This window comes from Nannospalax galili, unplaced genomic scaffold (assembly GCF_000622305.1).
Source record: "Nannospalax galili isolate Female #2095 unplaced genomic scaffold, S.galili_v1.0 scaffold1382, whole genome shotgun sequence".
Lineage (NCBI taxonomy): Eukaryota > Metazoa > Chordata > Mammalia > Rodentia > Spalacidae > Nannospalax > Nannospalax galili.
In genome coordinates this window covers 1,496,468-1,513,788 of record NW_008348397.1, presented here as the reverse complement: position 1 = coordinate 1,513,788, position 17,321 = coordinate 1,496,468, and the positions used below count along the sequence as shown (strand labels likewise).

Here is a 17,321-nt window from a genome sequence, read left to right as displayed (position 1 = left end):
TTTCCACTATGGATGAAGAATAAACACACTATGATAAATTCATATCACAACAATAAAAAATAAACTATCAAGTCATGAAAAGACACAGAGGACGCTGACATGTGCATCTGTGAAAGAAGTGTCCTAATTTGCCTTCAGTCGCTGTGAAAAAAAGATGGACCAAAACCAACATGGGGAGGAAAGGGTTTATTTTATCTTACATCTCCCAGGTCACAGTTGATCTTTGAAGGAAGTCAAAGCAGGAACTCAGGGCAGGAACCTGGAGTACAGACCATGGAGGAATGCTGCTTACTGGCTCACTCCCCTGGGCCGTGCTCAGCCAGCTTTCTTATACTACACAGGACTACCTGCCCAGGGGTGGCACCACCCACAATGGGTTGAGCCCTCCCACATCATTCAAAAATCAAGAAAATGGCCAGGTGTGGTGGTGCACGCCTTTAATCCCAGCACTCGAAGCAGAGGCAGGCAGATCTCTGTGAGTTCAAGGCCAGCCTGGTCTACATAGTGAGTTCCAGGACAGCTGGGGCTACAGGGAGACCCTGTCTCAAAAAGACCAAAAAAAAAAAAAAAATGAAGAAAATGTCCCACAGTCATGCCCACAGGCCAATCCAATGGAGGAAATTCCTTGGTTGAGGTTCCCTCCACCCAGGTATGTCAAGTTGACAACTGAAGCCTTCCAGCACAGAAGTCAGTCAGAAGGTCCACACATTGTACAATCCCAACTATATGGCATTTTGGAAAAGGAGACAATAAAAAAACATCAGAAGTTGCCAGGGACACAGGGAGCGAGGGAGGGATGAACAGGTAAAAGAGGATGGATTTTTAGAGAGGTGACACTATTTTGTAGGAAACTGTAATAGAAACATATTATTATGCATTTGTCAAAGCTTACAAAAATAATGAATCTTTTTTTTTTCTTTTGAGACAGGGTCTCCCTGTAGCCCCAGCTGGCTAGAACTCTCTATGTAGACCAGGCTGGTCTGCCTCTGCCTCCCAAGTGCTGAAATTAAAGATGTACCACCATGCCCAGGGCAGAATGAAACTTTAATGTAAACCATGCAATATATTAATGATAATGGGGATGGGGTGCGAAAGGATGAGATATAGGATATATGGAACTCTATGTATTGCTTTAATTTTCTGTAAATCTAGGCCTATACTAAAGACTAAATTATTCTATTAATTGTTAAAAAAATAAAAGCAAAAGCACTAAAGTAACTTTTTAGGTTCTAACTATAAAAGTTCTATGTATATCTTCATATAAGTCAATTCAAACAAATTTAATATATGGAAAATATATTTTTATTACCTTATACTTTGCTCTCTTTTCAACCTTGATATAGTCTTAGCTACAACGCATGTTTTAGTTTGTAGACAACAGAACATCTCATTAAAAATCATCCACCAATATTTCAACTTGCCCTTGTACACTGCAGAGACTGAATTAAATGCTTTCTTAGAAATGCCATGCCAACTCTTCGGTTGTTTTTCTTTCTAAAATGCATGTTTCCAAAGTTTTGGCCTTACTGATCTTACTCTATGGAGTTATCCATGATGCTCTCAGATGTGAACAAATCTTTTCTCCCCCATCTTCAAAGGCAAGTAATAGTGCTTTCACCTCTAGTCTTGAAGTTTATGGGCAAGATGTAGCTCCATAGGCATGAACAGAAACGCAAATCTGACAAGTAACATTAACATCAGGGCTAAAAGTTCCAGGACTACAGACCACTGTAAAGGGAAACATATGCAGATGATTATGATTTAGAGATATGGTATGTCAATACACAAATTTGCCTTCAAGATTCTACCATTTCTGTCCTCAGGCAATTAAGTTATTATGTGAAGATTACTTCAATATTTGTAATGTGATGATCATCAAAACAAGAGTTAGAATACTATATTTTTCTTTGATTCAGCATTTGCAGGATCTTCTGCAATGCCTTATTTATAAGCTCCTGGTTCTTAGCTCTGTTACCTTGGTGGGGCCATTCTGCTTGACTTCACAGAATAGTGGTTTATGTCAGAAGACCATAAAAATCCTTTGTAAAGCCAGGAGTAGTGGCACACGCCTGTAGCCCCAGCACTTGGGAGGCAGAGGCAGATGGATCTCTGAGTTCAAGGCCAGCCTGGTCTACATAGTGAGTTCCAGGACAGCTGGGACTACAGGGAGACCCTGTCTCAAAAAGACACACACACAAAAAAATCCTTTGTAATACAAGAGAGCACATTACAAAGAATATACATTAAGATGGTCAGATTTAGGAGCTGGAGAGATGGCTCACCAGTTAAGAGCACTGGCTGCTCTTCGAGATCACCAGGGTTGTATTACAGGTGGCTAACAACCATCTGTAACTCCAATTCCAGGGGATTTGATGCCCTCTTCTGATCTCCACGGGCACTGTACAACATGGGTGCATTCACATGCACTCATACACATAAAATAAAAATAGTGAATAAAATAAACATTTTTATGAGTGTGAGTGTATTGCCTGCATGTGGGTAAGTGCACCTGTGTCATGCAATACCCAGAGGTCAGAAGAGGGTGTCAGATCCCTTGGAACTAGAGTTATGGATCATTGTTAGCCACCATGTAGGTGCTGGGATTCGAACCCAGGTCCTCTGCAAGAGCTGTCAGTGCTTTTAACCATGGAGTCATCTCTCTAGTCCCCAAAAAATACTTTTTAAAAAAGATGATTAGCTTTAGAAATTTGGGCTTTGAATTTTTTAAAATTCTGTGTAAGAATCAATGGAAAGATTCAATTTAATAATCCTAAATGAATTATTCATCTTTTCTTTGGAATACATAGACATTAGACATTAATATTTTATAATTACCACAACAGGTAGCACAATTGCTGTGTAGACCTTCATTTTTCCCAAAGCCTGGTCGACAGTTATCTACACGTATTACTTGAAAACTGTGGTCCACAAAATGCATAGCTGGTACAGTTTTATTAAAGTGATGGTACAAAATGAATGCTTGTCTCCAAAAAAATTCTTCTATCCGATCTCTTGCCTAAGATTTGAAAATACCAGAGAAAATTATAATTACTAAAGATGAACCAAATTTCTCATGTATCACAATAAAATGTAATATAAACATTTCTTGCTTCATGCACCAGATGAATTTCTGAAAACTTTTATGTTAAAGCTAAAAATCAGTCTGGTTTTGACTTTATTAACTACTATTAAGTGATATGTAAAGCTGTTTTTAAAAAGTAGTTATAAAAACTTGCTTTGGGGGCTGGAGAGATGGTTGTGTGGTTAAGAGGATATACTGCTCTTCTGGAAGGAAGACCAATGTTCATTTCCCAGCAACAAACATCAGGGGGATCACAACTGCCTGTAACTCCAGCTCCAGGGGATCCAACATCTCTTCTGGCCTCTGCAGGCACCCCTACACATGTTGCATACAGGACACACAGACACATACATAATCTTTTTTAAAACCTTGTTTTATAGGGTGGGAGAATGGTGAAGTTGGTCAAGCACTTGCCTTGCCTCTATTTGAAATCCCAGAGTAGGGGAGGTAGACTGAAAGATCCCTGGGGCTTGGGGCCAGCTGGTCTAGCCTAATTGGCGAGCTCCAGGCTAGTAAGACATCCTGTCTCAGAGGGGTTGGGCAGCATTCCTGAGCTTGACATCCGAAGTTGACCTCCAGCCTCCATAAGCACTCACCCACATACATGCACCTGTGCACAAACACCTGCACATACCCATATACATCCATACATAAAAACTTGTTTTGATTTATTTATAACGTGTAGTCTATATGTAGAGAAACTAGTTATTTCTAATTCTATATGATCCTCAAGAAAAAAGAACCAAATAAAGTAGAAATCAAGGCTTTTCTCTAATCAGCATTACAAACTAATTATGTGAATTTTATTGCTGGAGTAGAATATAATAGTAATTAATATTAACTAAGTACTTCTTGTAAGCTATAAACAACATTAAGGTTATGGACTCAGCAACAAGACCAGGAGTGAAGGTTTCTGGTTATGTCCTTAGCCTCTGACGATGGCAGTGGGGAGAATTGTTATGATTTGTATAGATACAATTTTGGAAGAACAACTGGTTTAACCTAGGAGGACATGGTATGAAGCTTTTCTTTAGGCTGTTGTTTAATCATCTGGAAAACAAAGACCAGGGGATCTATCTTTCTGTTATAAATAAAATATATAATATTAACCTGGAGAACTATATGATATTCCAGATGTACAACCACAAAATAATACATACTGAAATAGTCAACAATCTCACAATCTCTGTTTAAAACACTGAAACTGGGGCCAGCAGGATGGCTAAGTAGGTAAAGGCGCCAAGCTTGATGACCTGAATTTAACCCATGGGATCCATGGAGGAGAGAACCAACTCAAGCAGGTTGTCAAGGAATCTGTGTTGTAAATATTTTTCCATAATAAAAATATTTGTAAGGACTAAATTTACATTCTTTAAAAGAAACTTAATTTTTGTTTTTGTTCTTTTACTTTATTGATTGATTGATTGATTGTTTGATTGATTGATTGAGTGTGGGTGTGCACATGCCATGGAGTATGTGTGTATGGAGGTTAGAGGACAACCTGAGAAATTTTTGAAGAAACCTTTTTTGAGCTAAGGTCTCATGTAGCCCAGGCTGGCCTTGAACTTGCTATGTAGTTGAGATGACCTTGAGCTCCAGATCCTCCTGCCTCCACCTCCCAAGTGCTGTGATGATAGGAACTAAAGAAAAAAAATTAATTAATAAAATAAAATATTTTTAAAACCCTTTTAAAAGCTTTACTGATTACTCAAGTACTTTCTCCTTACAATAACGTTCTCACCTTGAGGATATTGTGATTGGTAGTATCTTCACAGTCAGCAGACTCATGGCACACACTTTTCCACCCCGGTGCAAAAGGATTGACTGGAGAGGAAAGCATAATGCCGTCTACATTCCAAAAGGCCCAGACATTTCAATAAAGCCCCAGATACTTTAGTTAGTATGAAAGCATGCATGCATTTAATATGCTTATATAATCCTAATGGCAAAGTTAGGCACACAACTTGAATAATTTTATCCACTATGACTTTACTCCATCTGGAGGCTAATGGAAGCAACTACAAGGCTCAAAAATAAAAATAAATTGGGTTTGGTTACTCCCTTTTATTAAGTGTTCAAACAAACAAAAACAAGACAAAGCCCTTTAAAATTCTGCAAGAAATTATAAGTGAAATTTTAGCTAAAATTAAAGGTTAATTATTTAGCTATAGTTAACTAAGTATAGTTAAAGGTTATGCTAACAAAAATATATTGACTTTTTTTTTTTTAATCTTTTTGAGACAGGGTCTCCCTCTAGCCCCAGCTGGCCTGGAACTCAGTGTGTAGACTGGACTGGCCTTGAATTCACAGGGATCCACCTGCTTCTGCCTCCTGAGTGCTGGGATTAAAGGCATGTGCCAGCACCCCCGGTTATATTGACTTCTAAATGACAAACTATATTATATTTGAAGGTAAAGTATTAGTGTGTTAACTTTGAAAACCACAACCAGGCAACAATATATATTAGAGCTTAACCAACCTATTATTTTCTATTATTAATTGTTAATTCTATTATTTCTCACATTCACATGGTAATTAATTTTGTATTATATCATGGTTTTAGACTACAGTAATAAAACTAATGTTTTAGAAATTGTTTTTACCTTGAAAGGCTATGAAGAGCTCATATATGAAGTCATGGTCTGGAATCTTAACAGAATGGCACTTATAAGATGGTTCTATGACATGGCATGACAAATCGGAGATTAAATTATCCAAGATTTTCTTCAGCACTCTAAAGAGCAGGCCATTATATCTTCCTGCACAGGATTTTGTGGTAAAACGCACAGCCATGTGGTAAGAATAATCAGGCTCCCGATAAGCTTTGAAGAGAAGATGAGAATAGAAACAACTGTGCCTAGCATGACCTTTCTCTACTAAATGATATTAAAAAAACGTATTATTAAACCAAATCAGCCTTGCAAATCAGCATAGAAATTGTATCCATTTAATGTTCCATCAGTCTGTCCACAAAATGTATACAAGTGATAATTTTAAAGAAAAAATGGCATTTTCATTTGATGTATCATCTACTTAGTGGAAATGACTTCTGTGAGTCAGCAATTATTGGTAAGTTCACAGTATCAAGAACATGAGATTGTTTGGGCAGAGGGTCTTAGTCTGAAGAAAATGTTACATGAACATAAATGAACTGAGAAAGGATCCTTCATTTTCTTTTACAGAATTAAGTATCATTTGTGTTTCTTTGGGGGGGGGTAAGGAAATTTAGATGGCACAGATTTTCACACTGTAGCCCAGGCTAGACTAGAATTTATTATATAGTCAGGTTGGCCTCAAACTTGTGGCAATCCTCCTGTCTCAGCCTCCCAGTGGGATTAAACATGTGAATCATCATGCCTAGCTTAAGTATCAGGATTTTTGTTGGTGGTGGTGGTGGTAGTGGTGGTGATAGTGGGGTGTGTGTGTGTGTGTGTGTGTGTGTGTGTGTGTGTGTGTGTAGGCACTCTTCTGTGAAGGCCAGAAGTCTGGGTCCTCTGGTCCTCCAATGGTCTCAACTTTTTTTTTTCTTTTCTCTTTTTTAAATTTTTTTTTCTCATTTTATGCGTGTGTTTTGCCTGCATGTGTAAGTGCACCCATGTTGTGCAGTGCCCTACAGAGGCCAGAAGAGGGTGCCAGACCCCCTGGAACTAGAGTTACAGACGGTTGTTAGCTGCCATGTGGGTGCGGAGAACTAAACCCGGGTACTTTTGTAAAAAAGGTGTTTTTAACCACTGAGCATCTCTCCAGCCCCTCAACTTTATTTTTTTTTTAATTTTATTTATTATTATACAAAAATTTCAGTATTCGAAAAGATCTCCTAAAAAGCCTGGGGAATTCTATGCAAATATCTTTAATATTATTCTCACTAGTTAGAGGCTGTTGAAATTTAATAGTGTTAATGAGAGCATGGAAGAGGTGAATCTAAAAGCTGGTTCTTCCAGGTAGGGGAGAGTTCTAGAAAAGATTTTATTTTATTTATTTATTTGGTCTTTTTTGAGACAGGGTATCCCTGTCCTGGAACTCACTATGTAGACCAGGCTGACCTTGAATTCACAGAGATCCACCTGCCTCTGCCTCCCGAGTGCTGGGATTAAAGGCATGCATCACCACACCCGGCTCCAACTTTATTTTTTAAGATAGGGTTTTTCTCATTGGTTGACTTGGAGCTCACCAACTGTCTTAACTGGCCCTCCTGTCAACACTGGGATTACAGGCATACACTCTAGGATGGGCTTTCTATATAAGTGTTGGAGATCCAAACTCAGGCCCTTTTGCTTACACAGCAAAGCCCTTTACCCACTGAGCCACGTCCCCAGCCCTGCTTGTTTATTACGAGACAGGGTCTCTCTTGATATAGCCCAAGTTGGCTGATCCTCCAGCTTCCACATCCCACCTGTTAATGGTATGAGCCACCACACTCGCTTAAATATCAATTTTTAAATTAACTGGCAAAATTGTGAAAAGGTAGTTTATGCTTACTCAGTGGGAAGTCGGGAGTTGAAAGTAGTTATTTAAGACAAACCTTTAAGAGTTTGCTTCATCAAACATATCACAAAATACTTTGTAAGCCATAATGACTACCTATAATAGGCTCTTTTTCACTAAATGAAGAAACCTTATACTTAATCCTGATTCAAACTAAATATGTAAATTAAAACGCCTGTGTTGGCAAGATGACTCAACAGGTAAAAGTGCTTGCTGTGTAAGCCTGACAGTGTGAGTTCAATCCGTGGAACACACAGTGAACAGAATCCACTCTATTTGTTGTTGTTGTCTTTTTTGTTTTGTTTTTGAGACAGCGTCTCCCTGTAGCTCCAGCTGACCTAGGACTCACTATGACCAGGTTGGCCTCAAACTCACAGAGATCCGCCTGCCTCTGAATCCCAAGTGCTGGGATTAAAAGTGTGTGCCACTGTGCCCAGCCAGAATCCACTCTTTAAAGTTGTCCTCTGACCTCCACACTCATGCCATGGCATACATGCACCTGCACACACATGTGCACACACACACAAAATAAATTAAAAATTTAAAGTGCTTATTACCAAAGATCATAAAGTCATATCTCTTCTTTATTGTATTTTCCTCTTGGGTTTCTGCTTTGATAATCTTATAGGAAAGAGTACATGTGTAAAGTCCAGACAAACCCTCCAGAAAATCTTTCACTATCAGTTTTCCTGTGTTAGTGATATTTATTCGGCTATTTCCTAAACAGAAATAGTAAATTACTTGGTTATTTAACAGATAATTTGAACATTATTTAGCAAAGATGGGGTTACGAACAACACAAAAATTAAAATTAATGAACTATTTCAACAAGAATCCAACAAAATTTTTAAAGTTTATTTTTACTTTACCTATCAAATGCCTGCATGTATGTACGTGCACCTGTGCATGTAATGTACACAGAGGTCAGAAAAGGGTGTTGGATCTGCTGGAACTGGGTCATAGACAGTTGTTAGCATCATGTGGGTGGTGGAAAACAAACCTGAGTCCTCTGAAAGCACAGCCAGTACTCTTAACCACTAAGCCACCTCTCTAGTCCCCCCCCCTCAACAAAAATCTTAATTGTCATACGGAAAAACTACATGAGCTAGGTACACTTTTGAATTTTTTTTTTAAATTCTTGGCATCTAGTTTTGACTAATTTATGCCAGTAAGTAAATGAGATACAATTTTTTCATGGAAGAAACGAATAATGCCAATATCCCATGGTGTTCTTCTAACATGAAAAAATACATACTGAACACTTCATATCACTGATGCCACAAGGATAAACTTTAGGCTTTATGATAAGTTTTGAAGAGTTCTGGGGAGTACAAAAGTTGCTGCTTCTGAAGCACATAGATAGAGGAAGAGTGCTTACTTAGCAAATGGGCACTCTGGAGTCAATCCCCAGCACTGGGGGGAAAAAACTAAAACAACAAACTACCGCTTTGGTTTTATTTATTTATTTATTTATTTATTTATTTATTTATTTATTTATTTCATACAAGATCTTTCTATGTAACCCCGGCTGGCCTCAAATTTGTGATCCTCTTGCTTCAACCTCCTGAGTGACAGGCTTAGAGGCCTGTGCTGTAGTCTGGATCTGCTTTAGTTTTTGCATAGGAAGAATGTAAGGCATGGATCAAGATAAAATACAATTTGTCTAAGTGCTGAGCAAGTTTAAACTGTAGTTAAGATTAAATCTGTTCAATAATGACAGTACTTTTCTAAAACAATGTTTGTATCATTTTAAAAGATATTAAAATAATTTACCTGTTAATGTATTTTCATTAGGCCCAATCCATAAGAAGGTAGGGTCCACTGTTTCTTTGCTAGCATGATTCATATCCATACAAACAAGGATAGGGCTATTCTGATGTAATTCTACATATATTTTCACTGTGGCAAAATAAAATTCTGCATAAATACATTATACAGCAAAATTAGGAAATACACTTCTATTTTGTCCCAATGATAGTAATTTTCTTTCTGGATTTCAGTATTTTAAAAATGATCATAACATTTAGGATCCAGGCCTTCATTTATGACAATTTTTTTGTTTCTCATGGTAAACTTTTGAACTGTAGATTATCAAGGATACTTTTCTTCATTCCACGATTCAGTCTATAAAGTATTATGTAAGCTCATTTTAATGTACAAATTCATGTCACTAATAATTGAAGGGATAATGGAATCAGAGTTCAGAGAACTTGAGCTTGACTGCAAAACTATTTTAGATACTTTAAAGCCTAATCATTGCCAGGCTCTGGACCTGTAAACACTGTCTTACAATTTGATGGTGCAGTAGTGGTGTTGGGAAGGGGGTTCAAAAATGGAGGGGTTCCACACCTTCTATATGCCACACTTCCACTGTGAAGTGGCTCAAAGTTAGTTCACTTTTTTTCCTCAGGAGTGTAGGAAAGCTAAACCACCGTGAAGAATATTTGAACTGAGGCTTGCAGGTACTGAATGAGTACATCTAGTTAACACGAAAGCGCTAAGAGCCTTCCTATCAGGCGGACTTCCAGCCCAACTGCTGGGCTTCACACTTTACAAAGCAGAAGAATCTACAAGTGGCCATCGGAGCACAAGACCTGCACTGAATCCTGGGGCTTTTAAGGCCAACGATGCTTTGAGGATGAAATGATGTGAACTTCCGGAAAAGCAGACCAGAGTAGACGCCCCATTACATAATCCCTCCCTTTCTCCTGGGAGGGAGGAACCTTAGCAAGTGCATGGCATCCCCAGTTCCTCCGCAAGGACCTTGGCGTGGGAAAAGCCTTGATTACCTGGGTGTCCTACTGTGCCATAAACAAAGCCTTTCCTACTGAACAAGGAAGTACGTTGCCGTCCAACTGCGGAGGAAAGAAATCACGGACACAATAGTTGAAGAGGAGCCAAGGTTCAGAGAGAGCGGGACTACGAGGAGAAGGAGGAAGTGGAGGAGGAGAGGAAGGGGAGGAGGGGGAGAAAGCGGGAGAGAGAGGAAGGGAAGGAGGGCAGGCTGAGGGGAGGAACCTGTGGGCCAGGCGCGACAAGCCCCACCTCCTGCGAGATATGAGAGCACCGCGGAGAGTAGGACCCACGCTCGCATGACGGCTCGGGCCCTAGGGGCGACAGCTGGGCTCCCTCCTGCCTCAGGCCGGGCCCAACGCCTCCCCATTGCCTCTCTACTGAGCGAAGCAAACCGCCGAGGGTGTCTCCGCTACCAGTCGGTGCCTACCACTAGGGGAGGCCGCGCCGGAGAGTGCTCGCCTGTTCCCGCGTGGCACGAAGGGCGGGGCGGGGCGAGCGCGGAGAGCCCCGCCCCCTGGCGCACGCGCAGTTGCCGTACCACACTCGCCGGGTCTTTCGGGCCTCGTGTCAGGTGCCATTTTCCCGCGTTCTAGTCGGCCTGGTTTTGTGGAGAGCATAGGAGAAAAGAACGTGAAGGAAACGCGCTCCAGAGTTCCGGGGACTTCTTTAGACTAAGAGCTGAAAAAACAAGGATGAGAACACAGTGGATCCCGAGGACGGTGACAGGCAGGGCAGCCGAGGATGCTGTCACAGGAGCATTTGAAGATGGGAGAAGCTTGTGAGAACTTCCTAAAAGCGAGGACCCCGCTGGGAATTCGTAGGTCTTCCCTGTCATGCAGATTGAAACTCTGGGCACCCCAGTTCTTAACCAACTGCATAATTCTGGCACACAAAACCAAGACCTTGAGGAACCTTATCTACACCAAGAAGGTGATCCTGGGTCTTCCCACATAGAAGAATGTTGAACCATCATTTTTCAGCTTAGTGTTGTGAACATTTCCTACGCGGATTAACTTTGCTCTAGAAAAGGGACCCCTTTGAAAAGCAAGAGCACATGATCTGCTTTTCTTTTGTGCATGTGAATTAAGTCAGTAGCAGAGAGCTCCAAAAGAATCTTTCCAGATTCTTCTCCAACACCCCCATGCTGGGGACCCAAGCCACGGTCTTCACTGAGCTAAATCTCCAGCCCCATAGTGGTTTCATTGTGGCTACTAGTTAGGTGACCTGAAAGGCCCTATGTGTTGTTTATTTCTTGGCAGTGGGACACCACCCTCAGTAGTGGTTTTGAGTAGGATGGTAGGTAGAGAGCCCAAGGTTCAGATAGGGTGCAGAATGGTTATTTGGGGTGAGATCAAGGGTTTTCAGTTTTATTTCCTTTGAGCCGAGTCAGTATCTGGACTGTCTCAGATGGTCCAGGAGCAACCTTTGTCAGTAATTTCATTTTTAGTCACTGTTAATTTTACCTACATAGCAGAAGCATGAAGTGTGATTCAGTGAGTCAGATCCACCCATTATCAGTTACTATGTCTAGAGTCATGGTTTAGTCTCAACTGTTCCCTTCAGGTGATGATAGTGAAGACTAATTTAGGCATTCTCTTAGGTTCCCTGTAAGTTTGTCATTCCAGGGTTAGTCAAAGTATTTTACCAATCTATAGTGTTTTGTTAAGTTCCCAGTTACTGCAACTGACTATTGAAAACCTTGTGTGATACACAAACTTTGACTCCTATGAGAAGAGTCTTAAAAATAGAGTATTGGGGCTGGAGAGATGGCTGAGCAGTAAAGAATGCTTTCTGCTCTTCCAGAGGACTGAAGTTTGATTCCCTGTTCCCATGTCCAGTGACAGGCAACTACCTGTAACTCCAGCTTCAGGGGATCTGATGCCCTCTTTTGAACACTGCACGTATCTGCACTAGTACACAGACACACACACACACACATATAATTAAAAAGAGAGTAGTGGGGTCTGGAGAGATGATGGTTCGCCAGTTAAGAGCACTGGCTGCTCTTGCAGAGGACCCAGGTTCAATTCCCAGCACCCACATGGCAGTTAGAAACTGTCCATAACTCCATTTCCAGGGGATCTGACACCCTCTTTTGGCCCCTGTGGGCATTGCACAACATGGGTGCCCTTACATATATGCAGATAAAACATACACATAGGGGCTGGAGAGATGGTTCAGCAGTTAAGAGCACTGACTGCTCTTGCAGAGGACCCGGGTTCGATTCCTAGTACCCACATGGCAGCTACGAACTGTCCTTAACTCCAGTTCCAGGGGAATCCAAAGCCCTTTTCTGACCTCTGCAGCATTGCATGACATGGGTGCACTCACTTAACATGCAGGCAATACACTCATACACATAAAATAAAAATAAATAAAATATTTTTAAAAACACACATAAATAAATCTTTAAAAGAAAATAGAGTAGTGGCTTGTGTGTTCGAAGAATCTGCTTTTTCTTTTTTGAGAAAGGTTTCGCTATGTAGCCCTGGCAAGCCTGGAACTCGATATGTAGATTAGGTTGGCCTCGAACTCACAGAGATCCACAAGCCTCTGCCTCTTGAGTGCTGGGATTATTAAAGGTGTGTGCCACCAGACCCAGTCACTATCTACTCTTTTAAAAGTAAACCTTTTATTTTAGAAGTTTTAGATTCAAAGAAAAATCACAAAAATAGTGCAAAATTCTCATGATTCCCACCCATTTCCTATTATTACATCTTACATTATTTTACATTTCTCATGATTAACCAATAGTGATACAACACTATTAAAGTTCATGTTTCTTCATAGTTCCTTAGTTTTCACCTTAGTTTATCTGCACTAGTCACACCCAGGATTTGTCATGTCCCCTTTGATTCTTTTGGGCTATTGACAGTTTCTCAGACTTTTTTGTTGATCTTGATAGTTCATGACAGTTTTGATCACCCTAACCTAGCCTTAAATGATCCCATATTCTGTAGAAAGTCTTTATTTTGGAATTTTCTTGATGTTTTTCTCATTATTAGGTAGGATTATGGGTTTTGGAGAGGAGGGCCATCTGAGTACATCGTATCCCTTGTACACACTAACATCATGCTTCATTGACATTGATATTAACTTTAATCAACTGGTTGAAGTAATATTTGTCACTTTTCTCCACGATACAGTGACTCCCCCTCCCCTTTCATACTGTCCTGTTTGGAAGGAAGTTACTGTGTGTAACCTATATTTAAAGATTGGGGATTTATGCTCCACCTCCTTAAGGGTGGAGTAGCTACATAAATCATTGTACCCATCTTTTTATCTACCCCTTTAGGCGTCTGTAGAGTCTGAAATAATATTAAGTATTTACAGCATAGTAACACTGTCCGCTGTTACATAAAAAGAACCCTGAACAAAATAATATTTTCTTTCTAACTTTTTAATAACCAATTAACTGCTAATCCTCATCATCCCTGTGAAAGTTTACAGTTCCTCTTCTGCTACTTGTGATGTGCTATTTTTGCTTTTAGAAACTAACAAACAACAAATTTCCCCTTTCAGTACTAAAATTAAACCTTAATGTTTAGAGTATTTCTCTGAACTTGATATTATCCTGCAGAACTCTAGGCCATTTTTCTGTCGAGATGCTACTATGGTTCTGTGATCTTACAGGCAGTGTAAACCCACTTACACATATATACACATATAGAGTGCTTGTACCATGATACTATTTAAAGTGAACTTAAATTCATAAAATTTCCATGTGTATGCTTTAGCTCTTAAGTGCAGGTTTCTTCTGATATGGATGACTTGATATACAAGTTCTCAATTTTAAATATCAAATATATTTGTATAATGAACAGTACGCAATGGAATCATTCCTTCAACACATTGGGCAGCATTAGAAGTACTATCTGGGGCTGGAGAGATGGCTTAGCGGTTAAGAGCACTGGCTGATCTTACAGAGGACCTGGGTTTGATTCCCAGCACCCACGTGATGGCTAATGACTGTCTGTAACTCCAGTTCCAGGGTGTCTGTGGTGTCTGTGGGCATTGTGTGACATGGGTGCACTTACATACATGCAGGCAAAACACTCATATGTATAAGATAAAAATAAATAAAAATTTTAAAAGTAGTCAGCTGAATAATATCTCTTAAGACCTCAGTGTGAAGAAAGGTTCTGCTTTGAAAAACTACTTATTGTCATGTCCCCTTTATTCTCCCTACAAGCAAATGTTTTTCCTCTTTAGAGTGAGGAGGATGTTGGGAAAAGATGTTGACTGGTACATCTCTGGGAATCTTCCCCTTCCCCTTCATTTACTCCTGTTACCCCCCCCCCCCAGCTATACTCTACTTACTTTTCTGACACACCATATTATGTGTTTTTGTAAGGTGTCCTATTTAGAAAGAAAAAAAAAAGAGAGAGTAGTAGTGAATACAGACAAGTAGAGTTGTATTTTTAGAGTAGCCTCAACTCAGCCAGTTCCCAGAAAGGCAAACAAAATGAGAGAGGGAGAGAAGAGAGAGAGAGAGAGAGAGAGAGAGAGAGAGAGAGAGAGAGAGACAGAGAGACAGACAGAGAGACAGACAGAGACAGAGAGACAGACAGAGACAGAGACTGTTCCTTCAAGTTAAAAAATGGGAACGATGTAAGTGCCAAAATACTTTTGAACTATCTTTCCAAAACTGTGGACCAAGGACTTTTTTAGTTTGTTTTCTAAGAAAATGTCTCACACTGCAGCCTGGGCTGTCCTGGAATTCATGGCAAGCCTCCTGCCTCAGCCTCTCAAGTGCTGGGATTACAGGTGTGGGCCGCCCCAGCTGGACCAAGAACTTTTATCATATGAAGTGGAAAAACTGAAGGGGGGGGAATTCATAACACAGTGAAGTGAATTCTCATTGGCAGTTTTCATGACTATCATCCTGGAGTCTCGACAAAAAGTGCCAGACCTTTCCATGGAAGGCAAAGCTCTTTGAAGAAAGCCATGCCTAGTCTAGAGCTCCTTCCTCCATCCTGTCTCTGCAGTAGACCTGAGACTCACTGATGCGCCCTTTCCCTGCGATCCGGCTTCCTCAGGCTTGACATTCAGAAGTGGGCTGAGGGTGCGGAACCTGTGGCGCTCGGCAGCCGCAGCTTTAAAGCCGCCGCCAGCCAGCGCCGCAGCAGCCTCGCACGGGGAGCTCGCCGGCTCGGCCGCAGTCTGCGCTGTCGCGATCCCGGGGACTCCCCAGGCCGGGAATCTCCCGCCAGCGGCGCTCGTCCCGGCGACGGCAGCAGCACGTGGAGCGGCCGGGTAGCCTGGGCGACATGGAAGGTGAGTCCGAGGAGCTAGGAGAGGCTCCGCCGGCGCACGCGGCAGCAGAACTTCCTTCTGAATCTCGGTTTTGCTTCTATTTATTTCTTTTGTCAAAAGTAAATAAGAGGTAGACGCGTGTCGGCTCTCAGACGACCCCCCTCCCCCAACTTTGAAAAGTGATAAGTTCAGTTTTATTTCTTAGGGGTTTTGAGGCAACTGCGTGTACGTGGGTCAGCCTTAGCTGGAGAGGAAGAGTGTTTATGGGGCGTCCCGAGTTTGGTAGCAAGCCTGGCAGAGAAGGGTACTTTTTGGTCCATGGCTTCGGGGGTCTTTCGGAATTAGGCTAAACTGAGTGACTTGTTTTGAATGAAAGGCGACTACTTTTCTACAATGGTGAATTCTGTCATAGAGGAAAGGGCTCATTTTAAAGTGATTGGCACTTACCTTGGAAATCCATCTTCTAAATGAACCTTTTATAAAGCCCAAGACAAAATTAAGGTTCACATAAGAGTTTCAATTGAATTCATTTTGGAAGTTATGGTTTTGTGTCTCAGAAACTTTTCAGTATGTACTTCCTTAAGATAACTAAAATTTCACACTCCTCAAGTGTTTCTAAAACTTTGAAGATGGCAGATACCTCTCAACTCGGGTGGGGGAGGTGATATTTAGAAAATCAGAAGTTGAGAAATGCATTCATTTTGTCAAAAATGAGGTACTGACACCTAACTAGTGTCTTAATTTGATACGTATTATGAATATCACAGATATTTTCTTCATAGTAATTGAAAATTTGCTCATCAAAAGTGAACTTTGATCTTTGGCACTTTATTTAGTTCTAGGGTATATGAAGTTATGAAAATATGATTGAATAGCTTGGGACACAGCTAAATATGGTAAACCTTTTGTCTCACAATGTAAATTGAGTGCATTAACACAGCCCTCAGTTCTCAGTTTGTACAAGGATGTGCTTTCTTTTTTTTTTTTTAACTGCTTTGACCCATATAAACGCTCTTTCTCTAAGTAAAATGCCAAATGATAATTCAATGAACAGAAACGTTTAAATGTTTGCCGCAAACATTTTCTCTTATAAAAATTCTTTATGCTCTTTTAAATTGTCAGAGATTAAAAATAACTTTCAATTTTGTATTTGGACATTTAAATAATTGTTTAAGAAGTGTAATTTTTGACAGGTAACAATTTCCTTGTCCAAGAATAGTAAAAGAAAGTTGGGATTGTGTATTCTGTGGGAAAAGTAAGTTTTTAAAAAGCATTCATGTTTTAATTATTACAGATAATTTACTCTCCTAAACTTACAAATCAGTTTTCTAGCACTATTTTTCCTAGTCTTAACCATGTCACTTACCAAGAGTAATGTGCGGAATAATGTAAATCCTTAGAAACTGGGATATTTCTGTGCAAATGTTACTATCTACTTCATTTTTCAAGATGAAATAAGGAAACTCGCTAAATAATGTATTTTAGGCTATGAGTGTCCTAACTGACTTCACAGTAAGACTGATGAAGGCTTCCTAAAGAAGAAAGGGCTGAAAACTAGCACAGAATTTAATTCAGAATATAGACTGTAAAAGGGGAAAGAATGTATAGAGTACAGATTGGTGAGTTAAAGAAGTTATGAATTTAGATTCCTAGATTAAAATTCATAGATCCAGTTCACATCTACTTAATGTAGGAGTCTACA

The 17,321-nt window shown here is 40.2% G+C and overlaps 1 protein-coding gene across 4 annotated transcripts; it reads right to left on the bottom strand.

Annotated features, from left to right (window-relative positions):
- Nucleotides 1-212: 212 nt before the first annotated feature.
- Nucleotides 213-10,967, bottom strand: Zpbp2 (zona pellucida binding protein 2). Of its 4 annotated transcripts, XM_029569459.1 has the most exons (9): nt 10,613-10,967; nt 10,357-10,422; nt 9,341-9,466; nt 8,125-8,286; nt 5,686-5,904; nt 4,824-4,906; nt 2,836-3,016; nt 1,619-1,728; nt 213-259 (listed from the first exon to the last, which is right to left on the bottom strand). In XM_029569459.1, the coding sequence occupies exons 1-8, from the start codon at nt 10,728-10,730 to the stop codon at nt 1,634-1,636; spliced, it is 1,050 nt and encodes a 349-aa protein (XP_029425319.1). In that variant the 5' UTR covers nt 10,731-10,967; the 3' UTR covers nt 213-259; nt 1,619-1,633. The 4 variants fall into 4 exon arrangements, with proteins under 4 accessions (XP_029425319.1, XP_008843547.2, XP_029425321.1 ...); XM_008845325.2 differs by lacking the exon at nt 213-259 and having other exon boundaries at nt 1,316-1,728; XM_029569461.1 differs by lacking the exons at nt 213-259; nt 8,125-8,286 and having other exon boundaries at nt 1,316-1,728.
- Between the last annotated feature and the right edge of the window lie 6,354 nt (nt 10,968-17,321).

Excerpts from the sequence above, each read along its gene's own strand:
- Zpbp2 (XM_029569459.1), bottom strand. The coding sequence starts at position 10,730 with ATGGGGAGGCGTTGGGCCCGGCCTGAGGCAGGAGGGAGCCCAGCTGTC. Across the intron at positions 4,907-5,685 it reads GCTCTTCATAGCCTTTCAAG|TCAATCCTTTTGCACCGGGG; the intron begins GTAAAAACAATT and ends TTTCCTCTCCAG. Across the intron at positions 1,729-2,835 it reads CAATTGTGCTACCTGTTGTG|TGGTCTGTAGTCCTGGAACT; the intron begins GTAATTATAAAA and ends TTCCCTTTACAG.